We start from the raw sequence: 13,617 nt of genomic DNA, 5'->3' as shown, positions 1-13,617 counted from the left end.
CTGCAGGTTGTCATAGTATTGCAGCGAGATACGCCAAATATGAGTTCAATTTTATTCTTATTTTATTTCTAAGTAAATTGTCATGGAATACAAAATGTCTATCTGCGTTAATAGAGCCAAAATAACTTGACACCAAACAGTCCAAGCTGGTATAGTTTGATATGGACGGGGACGTTTCTGTTACTCCATGTTTATGGCTCCAAATTGTCAGTCGGTGTAAATGGGTGTGAGTGACCTGTGATAGACTCAACTCATTGTGTCCACCACCTCCTGTCCTTGTGTTTGGCTCCGCCCCCACGGCCCTGTAAAGGGAATAAGGGACATGAATGAATGACGATCAGTATCTTTCGTAATCTTGATCCAATGGTACATAGACATACTAGTTCCCCCCGCCCCCTGCCCTATGTAGCTGGGATAGGCTCCACCCCCACGACCCCGTTCAGGGAATGAATGATAAAATTCGTCTTTAAACGGGCCCCTAATTTCTAACGCAGACCCTGAATGCAGCACCAGTCCACCTGTTCGTGCTCTCGGTGGCTGGACAGAGGAAGGATGAAGCCGAGGCAGCTGGTTCTGCTCGCTGCTGCTGCTGATGCTGCGCAGCCCTGGACCCCCGGCAGCCTACCACGTGACTGCGAATCAGGAGGAGGAGGAGGAGGCGCGTCCGTCATACAGAACTGACCGAGGATCGGCTCACATTCTCTCGACTGTCGCACCGCGGCACCAGGTACCGCTCCATGTTCTCCTGACTCGGCTCTCAGACGACCACAGACACTTGTCCCCCTCCGGCGCAGCATCTTTTTCCTCCAACTGTCCTCCATGAGATTCTTCAGGCTGACCTTCAAGTGCTTCGTCGACTGCTTTTGAATCTGCTCTGTCCACGGCTCCACCGACCGCGACGCTTCTGTGACAAAAAAAAATCCATCTCTTGGTTGCGCTGGGGGCTTCTAAAACGCTTAAGAAAAAACTGTTTTTTTTTTTTTAATATCTCTGAGCGGTGATCGAACAAACTGAGATAAGCGCGGTGGTGTGCTGGGATCTGCCTCTCTGAGCCTGCTGTGGTGCCTTCCGTGTGAGATTATTCAGCTTCTACCTTACTGGCTCTGAGGCCATCCGCAAAGAACAACAAGTAATTTGTCCACCTGTCCGACAGCATGTCTCCAGAATTGGAAGAGAACAACAAAGGTGAGTGACTAACGGCTCTCCTCTTTGTTGATTCATTGTGTGGGGGATACAGAGCACCTCGTGAATGAAGGAGACCCTCGTTGCTTTGACGTCATTCCTCCACTGACGCACGCCGGCAGCCCACAACCATCATTCTTTCATCGCCTCAGACAGTCTTATCACGAGGGTTTTTACCGCTCGATTGATAAAAATGCGACGTCGGAATTTGTAATTGGACTCAAAAGACATGTAATGTCAAGTGCAAATGTTCTTTCTTAAAGATGGGTGCTCCAGTCAGGCGCTCATTCAAGGATGTAAATGTACATTTGTACATTTATTATGTAGCGGGTCGACTTGTTCCGCACCTGTCTTGAGCACCATACAAGTCCACAGAGCATCCTGACTGACGCCATCATGACCAGTGGCAGTATTCTGTTCTGCAAGAAGTTCCTCAAAGTTCTACAAAACAGATGAGCTTCAAACAAACAAGAGAAATAACTTTCACCTCAATTCGTGAGGGTGAAGCAGGGTTTGCGTGGTGCTCCGTCATGCTGTTGCTGTTGAGGACAACTTCATCCTGATCTGGCTCTTGGTCTGCCTCTCCAGCCTTCACCACATCTGCTGCATTTGTGCTGTGCATCGGAGAGAAGATGAACACCACGACCTCAGCAACTTAGCAACAAAGATGCTGCTAAAACTCACGGGGCTTCATTCAATCTAAATGTTGGGTCCATTCCTCTCAGTTACTACTCGAAAAACAAATAATATTCTTAATATTCTGGGCGCAAAATAGACTTGAATTGTTGCGATAGCTTGATATCAGTGATTTCGGGTGATTTCTTCCGTGCTTTTGTGAGTCAGAAGGAAACAGCCTCATTCCGTATGCAGCAGTTCATCACCGAAGACAAATTGTCTTGCAATTTTTATCAGGGGCCTGAAAGCCACAGGCGTCCCCTCCATTCCTCCTCTTCTGCTCATGCTCCCCTTCAAACTGCTCTGATCTGGATTCAGCTGCCTGGTCGAGCGCACTCGCCGCTCAGGAGGTGATGCAGGTGTCGGCATCGTACGTTTTCCTCGCCGTCACGCGGGAACGTTCAAGCTTCCGCTGCAGCACATAAATCACCGGGTGACGACAGAGCAATGGTTTCATCCAAAAGCAGTTGAGGCAGTTATCAGATCAGATGGAGCGCATTTGAGCTCTGGTATGTCTCATGAGGGATTGTATTTGTTCTCCAAGGCCACCGTGATCAGAAAACACTGTCTCCCACAGCAGTGACGCGGCTTTATCTCAGCTGCTGACAGGGCCGAATCCACTTCATGAATCCTTAATTTCTCGTGCAGGTGAAATGAGTCTCCCTCAGTTGGAGGCAGGCGTCCTGTCTGGGGAAGAAGGAGGAGGCTCCGGTCACCCTTTGGTTCCAGTGCCAGGAGCGGGTCCCAGGTGTGGTGAAGGTGGAGGTGTGGGTCCACCACAGGGCCAGGATGATGTGTCGAGCGGGACTCTGGCGGTTCCCGTGGTGGAGAGAGAAACATGGACTCGGCAGATGGATTTCATCTTGTCCTGCGTGGGATTTGCAGTCGGCTTGGGAAACGTTTGGCGGTTCCCGTACCTGTGCTACAAGAACGGCGGAGGTGAGTTTCTGCTGGGGCTGAGATGGTTCCTAGTTTAAGGCTTGACCATTGTTGTAGCCAAAATCCTTGTCTGTAAGTTAAAGCTGTAAAGCTCCAACAGTTTCTGGTCTGCCCTTCGTGGAGGAGGCCATGGGGCAGACCCAGAGAGACCCATGTCTCCTCATCCAAGGAAGGCCTCAGAGGAGCAGATGGAAGTGTTTCCCTGCCCTGTGACGCCGATATGTGGCCGATAAGTGGGTGGAAATGTTCTTTTTTGTACATTAAATTTGGTCTGAATAGCTGATCATATCAACACCCACGCGAACACCAAGGTCAACAACATATTTGTTATTTCCAATGACCTTTCAACCACTCATGCTATTGGTCCCATAATGCACCACAGCAGTTGTAGCAGGAGCTATTGCAAGCCTCCAGCTTGGTTAGTGCATGATTCAAGTGTCATCCTCACTATCTACTTCCTGTAGTGTGTGAGGTCAAGTATGTCTTCATTTTCTTTTTTTCATGTCAATATTTTTTCATTCTTTAAACACATATTTGACAATGAAGCGCCGTCGTTGCACAACTGTTGGGTGTCAGAGTACTCATTTATGAACTGCAGTGCAGGGAGTCTTAATTTCCGGGGCAGTTTGTAGTATAACAGGAGTGAGTGAGTGTGTGTGTGGGCTGACCTAGAGCGGTGAGTGCGTGGCTCGGAGCACGTAGCTCAAATCCGTCAACCTCCTGCAATGTTAGCGAAGACAAACTATTTTCGTAAAGCTATCGGTCACACCACATCCTGTGACTTGTTCTATATCCTGTTCATGGCCGACGTAGTAAACTGACAAACTGTGCTGGAACTGTCCCGATTTCAGCTGAATTCTCTTATCTGTGACATGCTGTTGTTTATTGGCCGTTTCCGCAAATGTCCGTCTGACTTCCCTCTCCCCCTGTGTGTCTTGTGACTGGCCGTTCTGCTACCCACCTTCTGGTATCGTATAACAATGGCCTGCCTCACGGGGTCCACCCCCTGCGCTCCTTCCCTCCACTCACACACAAAGGTGCTCTCTTCAGTCTGATAAGAACCTGTGTGACACACTAACCTGCCTCTCCATCACGGTGCAGTCACTGACCAACCCAGAGTATATCGCGTAACACAATGACACAAGATAAGATCTGAATGAAATTGTGTCAGAAAAGAGGTCTTGTTGACCAGCTATAGCAGCAGTCACTATTACTTCTAAAGCATCATGCTTGGGGATTCCATTCACTCCTCACCCGCCCGCCACCCCCCTCCTCTCCCTCCAAGACTCTCACCAATGCTTCCTTAAAAGGATGCAGTTTTGGCTCGCGTGGAATGAAAGTGAAATGGACAGAACCTATGTCTTCTCTAGCTTGCTGATCCTGCGGTGTGACATCACCGTCCTGAGTGTCTGAATGCAGCAGATTTCTGGAATTTTACGCTTCCTCCAACCAGTTTTCATTGAGCTTTTCCTTGGTCAGGGTCAAGAACGAAGAGTTTCCAAATGTTTTATTTCATTTGGTCTTATCTACCTCACGTTGTGACGGCACTTATCAGTCGACCTTGGTTTTCTCTGGCGACTCATCCGGGAATAGCAAGTTAGCGATGAACTGTCTGCTACTGTTTTTCTGAAGCAAATCTCTCATTGGTTCGCAGGGGTCTTCCTGATCCCCTACATGCTGATAGTATTTATTGGGGGCATCCCAGTCTTCTTTCTGGAGATCGCATTGGGACAGTTCATGAAACAGGGAGGTGTCTCTGCTTGGAACATCGCGCCCCTTTTTAAAGGTATGAACTTTTTATTTTTTTTGGGGGGGGATCCATAAGTGAACAGTGCGATCGCTCCCGCAGGTCTGGGCTTGGCGTCGATGGTGATCGTGTTCTTCTGCAACACCTACTACATCATGATCCTGGTGTGGGGTCTGTACTTTCTCCTCCACTCCTTCACCAACCCGCTGCCCTGGGCGACCTGCGGACACCCCTGGAACACCGCCAACTGTACTGAGGATTTCCAACGCACGTGCCACAACCGCAGCGTCGCCCAGGCCGCGCTGGTGTCGGCGCCGCCCGCCAACTCGTCCTCTGGCCCCCTGCTAAACCTGACCTCAGCTCAGCTTCTCCTCAACAGCAGCTGTTTGGAGACCGAGGGAATGCGATCCTCCGTCATTGAGTTCTGGGAGTAAGTCTTCCTTCAAATATAACAGCACAGCAACATACATACAACAGGTCAGCTGGCTGTAACAATTGCAGAAGGGTTGTAAAATATTTGAGTAAAAAGTTAATAAGTAATTACAATAATAATAATAATCTTCATCATGGTTTCTTACAGACCTCATGAGAAGTATAAAGCACAATTTGGAAGTCGATTAATAAATGGAATTTAAGATGCAATATTTCAGATCTGTTTTGACATAAAACGGAAACATAAATAATGCAATTTCTGAGCGACGGAATAGCTTCCAATAATGTGTCAGGACTGCAGACTTCTCTGTAAGTGCTCTGTTACATAACAGGTTTTTGCTTTGGGTTGCGCAGACGCAAAGTTCTCCGCCTCTCTGGTGGTCTTCACGAGCCCGGTGACATCAGCTATGAAATGGTGCTGTGTCTCATCGGCACCTGGGTCATTGTCTACTTCTGCATGTGGAAAGGTGTCAAATCCACAGGCAAGGTAGGAGCCAGTGTGTGTTCTTCCTGTGGGTTAAAGGAGACTGAATTCACTCAGAGTTATGTCAACTCCATGCCATGGGTTCAGAGAGTTCAGAAAAATATGCATGTGGTGATGGAAATCATTTGATCTTTTGACCCAAAATCAGCTTAGGTATAGTGAGAGGATCAGCGTCTAGACGTTCAGTGGGGAGAACAGATATGCACTATTCTGTTGACCGCACTCTATAGATCATGAATTTTCACTTCCATTTCCACAGCTGTCTCTTTCTTCTTCCACTGATGGTTAAAGCCGCCTGTCCGGATGCCATGCCATGCCATGCCACCAATTTCACCATGAACAGAGCGCAAATATTAAGGTTTCATCGGTCCGAAAATAGTTAAAAGATCAGCGGAAGTTAATATTTGCACCTAATATTTGCTAAAAATAGAGTAAATGCCAAGATCAACTGGGTGCAGTGATTATGTAGGGCCTCACTGGAAGAAGGTCGCTGGTTCTCTCTCTCCCTACATCATTTTAGTTAAACAAACTAGAACAGATGATGGAAAAAAACATCTATCATAAAACCACGCCCCACAACTGCTGAGAAGCCATAAATCCCAGGGTCAGTAACAGACGCCAGGCGTTACAACAAAGAACCTGAATTGTCTCTACGACCTTGTATAACCCCAAAGAGACAGCTTCTTACCCCAAACATATTTACACAAAAGTTTTTCTGATTCTGATTCTGAAAAAAAATGGTAGATGTATGACCCGGTCAAGTTAAACCTGCTCTTATCGAAGACTCTGCTACTAAAGAATGTCGCCATCTGTGAGAAATGGAAGTGAAAATAAAGCTTGTTATTCCACTACGTAACTGTGCATCAGCAACCGAACTTGTTATTTGGAGCATGTTTTGAGTTCAGTGATGTTGTACGACGGTCGCATACGAAGGAACAAAAGTGAGGGAGGGCTGAGCCAGCCAGTTAAGCCGATTAGTCAGTTTCCAACATTTTCAGCACAGATCAAGGCAAAACTATGTGCTCAATGCTTTCCTCTTCATTGAACCGGGGATTCTACTTTTGCACCAACTTTCTCAGCATAACAAATCTATCTTTGAAAAGGTCTGCCAAAAACCCCTGCTATTGCAGGAGGTTTACAAATTGTCTGGCTTTCCATTTGCAGGCCACCTTTTCTGCAAAGTAACATGACAGGGCCCATTACACGTCCACCACAGGAAGGACCTAATGGGCTTCTCTTAAGACTTGGGTATTTGCAAAGCAGGTAAATGCTCAATCAAAGTGACCAAAACATACGCGGAAGCAGTTAAAGTCAAGCCATATTGCCGTTTCTGATGGAGCATATTAATAAGCACTAAAACTGTGACACGTTAAATTCATCACTCAAACATATTTTTAAAGGAGACATTGACACATTGGCACCTTTAGTGATTTGTGATTCATAACACATTCACCTTCTCACATCAAACATAGACTTTTTTTTTAAACCAAGAAATGTACTTCACAGCTGTTTTTATCCTCCTGTAGGTTGTTTACTTCACAGCTCTGTTCCCCTACCTGGTTCTGGTGGTCCTATTGGCCCACGGTGTGACTCTACCTGGAGCTCTGGATGGGATTGCCTACTACCTGAAACCAGACTGGTCCAAACTTGGAGAAGCACAGGTGTGATATTGGAAGCAAACGTGCTGATGCACTTTTTTTATTCTCATAAAACTAGAATTTAACCGAGGCCTCATTTTGCTTCCATAGGTGTGGATCGATGCCGGCACCCAGATCTTCTTTTCCTATGCCATCGGACTGGGAGCTCTGACCGCACTGGGCAGCTACAACCGCTTCCATAACAACTGTTACCAGTGAGTTGAAACAAAACTTCACCAGAGGACTGAAAAGGGAAATGTTTTCCCTCGAAATAACTCTTTAAACAATCATTTAAACTTGACTCTTTATGGTATCAATGAGATTTGAAATGCTGAAGCAATAAATGTGGTGCTCTAATGTTGGGGGAAGATCACAGCACACACATTTATTCTTGGAGGAAATTTTGTTCTCGGTGCTTCTCTTCTTTGCTGAGTATTTATATTGACGTGAGGGAAAAAAAGTGATCAGTGTGTTTAGCATAGACTCAATGAGTAAGCTCATCAGAAAGCGCCTGCGATGCATCGTGCGATCCCTGCTGAATTGAAATTACAACCCTAACTGGAAGAACACACCCACAGATTGACTATAAATCTAATCATATGATATTTCATCTCTGATTAGTGCTAATCCAACTGCTGCCGCACGATCTACACAAGTTAAATAAGGTCACAGCCCGGAGTCACACTTGCATTAGAGGCAGTAGTTTCCAGACCAGAACAAAGGTTCTGCTGGGTTGTGTTATATAAAATACATCCACTTCTGTAAACAGAATTTTTTTAAAAATATTATTTGGAGTCAATACAGAAATAAAATATTTGACTATTGAATAACAGTAAAATATAAATAATAAATATACATTACTTTCATTCTTTCTTTCAGATTGGAATACACAAACTTGATATAAATATTTTATTTCTATCATAAGAAAGTAAATAGTTCACTCAAACTCTGAAACCTAGCTACAGCAGTGTTAAACTTTAGGCTTGTTGGAAAAATGTAAATGAAAATATTTTCCAATAAAAAGATCTGGAGCAACTTGCTACAGAGCTTGTGTGTGTGTGTGTGTGTAATGGCAGCGCCATGAGTAATCTCCTGCCTTCTGACATTGCTTCTGCCTTGACCTTAATTGGAAGTTAAAAGACGGGTTCAGATAGGGAGGTGTCCCAGCTCAGCTCTGTTTCTCTCACACACACACAGCGCAGCCGTGCGACTGAACCATAACTCCATGACAATGGCCCAGGGACAATGTGTGCCTTAAGTTGCTGGTATGACAGTTAATATAAGGTGGTAATGAACAACGTTCACAGTACACAAATATCAACCCAGACACTCCACTCTGCCCTGAGTCCCAGACAAATGACTGAGCTTGTCGATGTAATAATCTTCCGGCATTGCAGAAATTCACTAGTGGGTTTGGAATGAAAGGTCAGAATGTTTTCACATGAAAACGACTGTAGCAGCACGTATACTGGACACTGTGTGAATTTCCAAGATGAAGAACCTTTGGTCGCAAAGTGATTTAATCTCTCCAAACTGTACTTGACGTCTGCAGCTGCAGTAGTTTTCACACCCTTGTGTTGCTATGCTGTTTATACATTCTTGCTATCAGAGTCAGAGGATTCAGAATCAGGATTCTTGGCAGCAACTGCCTGTTAAGACTCATTGGGATAAAGAGAAGGTCACCGCAGGCCGTTCTTATACATCTGTGTGGTGGAGAGAGCGATAAGAATGTAGCAAGTTGTCATGGGTGCTGAGACAGCACCTTTCTTCTGTCTTGTGTGTGTGTGTTGGTAGAGAATGAATGAGGGGTAGACGGAAGGGAGGTGGAGGAGAATCAGCTCTTCAGAGTACTGTAGTGTGAACTTGAGCTATACCTGAGCTATGACGCAGGTTTTTCCTTTGAAAAATATTATGTAATATTATATAATATCTCATGAGCTGATGGCACTCATTCAAAACCTTCCTGCGTGCAGGGATGCGTTTGTTCTGGCCCTCATCAACAGCGGAACCAGCTTCTTCGCCGGGTTTGTCGTGTTCTCCGTGCTGGGCTTCATGGCTGCAGAACAAGGCGTTGACATCAGTAAGGTAGCTGAAAGTGGTAAGAACACAACGCAGCTGCCCAGAAGGTTCAACGCAGAGAAGGCAGACGGTCGTCTGATGTAAGAGGATGCTTGTCTGACTCTGGTTTTAATGTGCAGGACCTGGTCTGGCCTTTATTGCCTACCCCAAGGCCGTGACTCTGATGCCGGTGGCGCCGCTTTGGGCAGCGCTTTTCTTCTTCATGCTGCTCATATTGGGCCTGGACAGCCAGGTAGGACTGAATGAGATACTGACATTTTTCAAAGGTCACTTCCAGAGAACAAAACTATTGATTATATTTTTGCCATTTAAATAGATAGACAGAACAGAAATGAGACGTTTTCATGTTGACGTCCCTCCCTCTGTGTATTCGTGAGGCTGTGCTCTGGTACTCGAGAGCTGGGTTATTTCCGTCACAGCATGCGGGAAGTACCGCTTGGGAATCTGCTCTTAAGCCATGGACTTATAGAAGCATCCTACTTCTGACACCATTTGAAGCTTTATTGACTGGAGCTTTCTAAAATATTTCAGCAAAGAGTTAGACTGGCCGATATCCTTGTAGATAGACTGGCCGATATATTTGCCGATTTTCCCTTCACCTCACTTCTGATGCTTTAAGACAGCCTGAACTTGTGAAGTCAGCATTCGTCAGTGCAATTGTGCCCACATCCATTGTCTTCCAAGACCAAGGATTTATCAATGAGCGTCTGTCTGATTCACACAGAGAGCAACTGTCTGCACTGTGACCATTCACTCGCTCCTCACTTCGAAATGCATCTCATACTTTCCCCAACCACATTGCCATTTTTAGACCAGTATGTGGAAATAGACGGGCAACTGTGACCCCTTCAAGCTATTTTTGGAGTTTCGAGCACCGCTGTAATGTTGCACCTCGACGTTGTTTCAAAGGATCGCTGTCTGTGAACACACGCAGATGGAATCTCGACGTGCTATTTGGGCCGCAGAAGCCATCGGTGGATCCTTTAATTCAGACGACAGATACTAAAAACAATTATTTGGCCTAGTAACATATGTCTGACCCAAGACCTAAGAGCTCCTTTCAGGTCTGACCACTCTTCTCTTTCTTTGTGGCAGTTTGTCGGAGTGGAGGGTTTGATCACGGGCATCCTCGACATGCTCCCCCCAAAATCTGCCCTAGGTTCTCTGCGGCGAGAGGTGGTGGCAGCCATCTGCTGTGTCATCTGTTTCCTGATTGACATGTCCATGGTCACCGAGGTACAGTGAGAGGAGGAACTTGAAGCTTGAGAGGAATTTCATTTTCTTCATAGGTTTTTGAGTTGATAAGGTTGCTGGGTGTCTCCATTTGTAAATTCCAAAACATAGACAGGCTGCTAACCGCATGTACAAGATACATTTCAAACACTTTTAAGTCCATATGCGAGGGTCCAGTTTAACTGTGTCTTGTGGCTCAGCTCTTTCTCCTGTCAAACAGCTGTTTTTTTTCCATCAGGGAGGAATGTACGTCTTCCAGCTGTTTGACTACTACTCAGCGAGTGGCATCACTTTGCTGTGGCAGGCTTTCTGGGAGTGCGTGGTCATCGCATGGGTCTATGGTGAGACCATGATGTTCATCTTCTTTCATGCCAAGAACAGGGACTAAAGAACGTTTCCATGGGCTGCAGGTGCGGATCGGTTCATGGATGATGTGGCTCGTATGATCGGTTACCAGCCTTGCCCTTATATGAAGTGGTGCTGGTCGTACATCACTCCTTTCCTTTGTGTGGTATGTATCTGTAGAACTTTGGCACACCATGACTCATAAAGTTCAAGTTTAAATGACTACATGAGGTGAACAGGGGGATTTATGGGGAGAGGTGGAGCCTTCCTGGGTGGAGAGTTAAGCCAATCAGTTCTCAGGCGCGAGGCGGAGCCTCGGAGTGGTTAAACCAATAGCGAAGCCCGTTAGAGGGCTCCGCACGTATTCATAGAACTGAAGTTACGTTCAGTAACTATTATGTCGCGATGTTTGTGTCATGCAGGCGGTGTTCCTATTCCACGTGGTGAACTACAAACCTCTGACCTACAACACAGTGTACACTTACCCCTGGTGGGGCGAAGCGATCGGCTGGACGTTCGCTCTGTCCTCCATGCTCTGCATCCCAGTCACGGTTCTCTACAAGCTGCTGCGCTGCAAAGGATCATTGCGGGAGGTCAGTGTGCTTGACTGCACTTTTGTCATCGTCGGAATGCATCTCCATGGCGACTTGCACGACTATTTTGTGATGTGTCGGTGTGCTGACAGTTCTGTTTTGTTACCTTAGCGATGGCAGCACTTGACCACCCCGGTGTGGGGCAGACATCACCTGGAATACCTGGCCCCTGAGAGTGAAGCAAAACTGCTGCCCCCTGCAGGAACCAAGGGCACACTTCCTTTTGAAAGTGTCATCTGACCATCGGAGAGCGCGCCTCCGCCCTGCAGGATCAGTGAAGATTAAACACACTATGGTGAAAATTGCACACTAAAACGAATCCCTGTAATTATTAAATTTCTGGAAACTCCCTGGACAAATGGACCAAAGACTAGATGGGAAAGAACTGAAACTTACACCCACACCTCACGGTAATCTCATTATTTCCTCTGCTTTGCTCTCTGACTCTACCTCGCTGAGTTCTCCTCGCCTGTGTGCTGTCCCGTCTTGTCTCGCCAAGTCGATGTAATGCCGCCAGTGTTGCTGCAATGTCTCCCTTCTTTTTTGTCCACTCTCACTGTTTCCATAGTTGTCGCCTTTTTTGTGGGGTGAAAATGATAAGTTTATCTGCTGCTGTTGGTACGCCACCATCTGGTCAGATGCGTGTACGTACTGTGTGTGAGCGAGTGTGAGCGCAAGGAGCAGCTTGTTTCCGAGGGTGACATCATCAACATGAGACAACTGTAAGGTCATATGTTCATTACCTCTCAAAAAAAAACAAAGAAGAAAAGCAACTTCTGATGAAAAAAAAAGAAGAAATCGATAGCAGAAAATGCATCAACACTTTAGGATGTGTTTGTCATCAACTAACTTAACTATGAAGTGTATTTGTATTGTCTGTGAATCGGTGTTTACTAACTAAATTTTAAGTGGATGAAGATCAGTATTTTCAACTTGAGCGGGAATTGAGAGGCGTGATGGCTGTGAGGAGAGGGTGATACAGTGCTGAGAGAGAAGCAATAAAAGACCTGCTACAGATGGACCCGGTGTGTCATGTTCAGACATACTCTTACTTTCATTGGCATCCTAGCTGATCACATTCACTAACCTTGTCCATGAGAACTAAATCTGGAGAATCGCTTCCTCCCATTCATGAGAAATTTGATATGACCGGAATGTAACTGCTGAAAGGGGAGAGGAATGTATTAAAAAATACGATTTGATATGAAAGAAGAGGACAAAACTTAAGAAATATTTGCAATAAATTCACACATCTTAAATGTGAGGTCAGAGGGGCAACAACTAGGACCTGGATTTGATGCAATATTTAAAAATGAATCGAAGACTCAAGTGCTACACTTCCCAGCATGATTGATTTTTCTTCCTATATGGCCTTCACATTTCTTTTAACTCCACAACTGGTATAGACATCCAGGAACGCAACATTCCTCCGATCAATCTCCATCACTCCCCAAGGCTGTTTGTTATCGGGGAGAAAACCGCTGAGATGATGATGATCACACAAAATACTCTGATAAAATATAGTTTATTTTCAAACATTGTTCCCCGTAAAATAGTGAGAAAGGATCCCAACACAAACATTCATTCACAAACCAATACAATTCCAGAAGCTACATTTTATGCTGTTAGTTGTGATCGATGAAGCAGGAAACTATCAGCACGACGGCGTCAAAAACCTTCAATAACTTAACACATTCATAAGCACTGAATACACGGGGGGGGGGGGGGGGGAAACAATGCAAACAGTAAGTGAACGAAAGAATTGAAAATAGGCTTTAACAGAGGTCACCCTGGTGTTTGAATATTTGAGGTTTGGAGGCCCAGATTGAAAAGCATTCACGCACACATTAATGTTTTATGAACATGAGCTGGCATAAACCCACACACAAACGTTTCGCACCCCTCACAGGCGAGGTTCCCCTTGCTGTAACCTTTCACTCCCTCTCAAATCTCTCATTGAGGCTATAAATACAGACTCATATTAGTCCTGTGATACATTCTCCCACTCGAGCCCCCTCCCGGTCTCTCACACCAAGGAGAGCTGCAGTGACGTAATGCTGGATCTCTGTAGAAGACAGTATCATAAAGGCTTGTTGTCACGGCAACGGCTCCCAATATTCCCATGGCAACCGGCTGCCATGTCAAGGTGGTGCATTCTTCCCCCACTTGAAAGGGAGAGGAGGAGAGATGAGAGTTGGAAAACTCTGACCCCAGCTGGTCACATTTTAGTACTGCAGCCCTCCTGGAAATACAAATTGGAAGTGACGTCAG

At 45.8% G+C, this 13,617-nt stretch overlaps 1 protein-coding gene across 1 annotated transcript; it reads left to right on the top strand.

Moving 5' to 3' along the window:
- Nucleotides 1–495: 495 nt before the first annotated feature.
- Nucleotides 496–13,066, top strand: si:ch211-117c9.5 (sodium- and chloride-dependent creatine transporter 1). Its single transcript, XM_053848534.1, has 14 exons — nucleotides 496–1,185; nucleotides 2,506–2,796; nucleotides 4,451–4,582; nucleotides 4,646–4,973; nucleotides 5,330–5,462; nucleotides 6,986–7,120; nucleotides 7,208–7,311; nucleotides 9,070–9,194; nucleotides 9,295–9,407; nucleotides 10,271–10,411; nucleotides 10,647–10,749; nucleotides 10,819–10,919; nucleotides 11,176–11,346; nucleotides 11,458–13,066. The coding sequence occupies exons 1-14, from the start codon at nucleotides 1,155–1,157 to the stop codon at nucleotides 11,584–11,586; spliced, it is 2,037 nt and encodes a 678-aa protein (XP_053704509.1). The 5' UTR covers nucleotides 496–1,154; the 3' UTR covers nucleotides 11,587–13,066.
- The last annotated feature ends 551 nt before the right edge of the window (nucleotides 13,067–13,617 follow it).

The sequence above is a fragment of the Synchiropus splendidus genome, chromosome 18 (assembly GCF_027744825.2).
Source record: "Synchiropus splendidus isolate RoL2022-P1 chromosome 18, RoL_Sspl_1.0, whole genome shotgun sequence".
Classification (NCBI taxonomy): domain Eukaryota; kingdom Metazoa; phylum Chordata; class Actinopteri; order Syngnathiformes; family Callionymidae; genus Synchiropus; species Synchiropus splendidus.
Note: the sequence above shows the minus strand (reverse complement) of the source record. Positions and strands in the feature narration are given on the sequence as shown.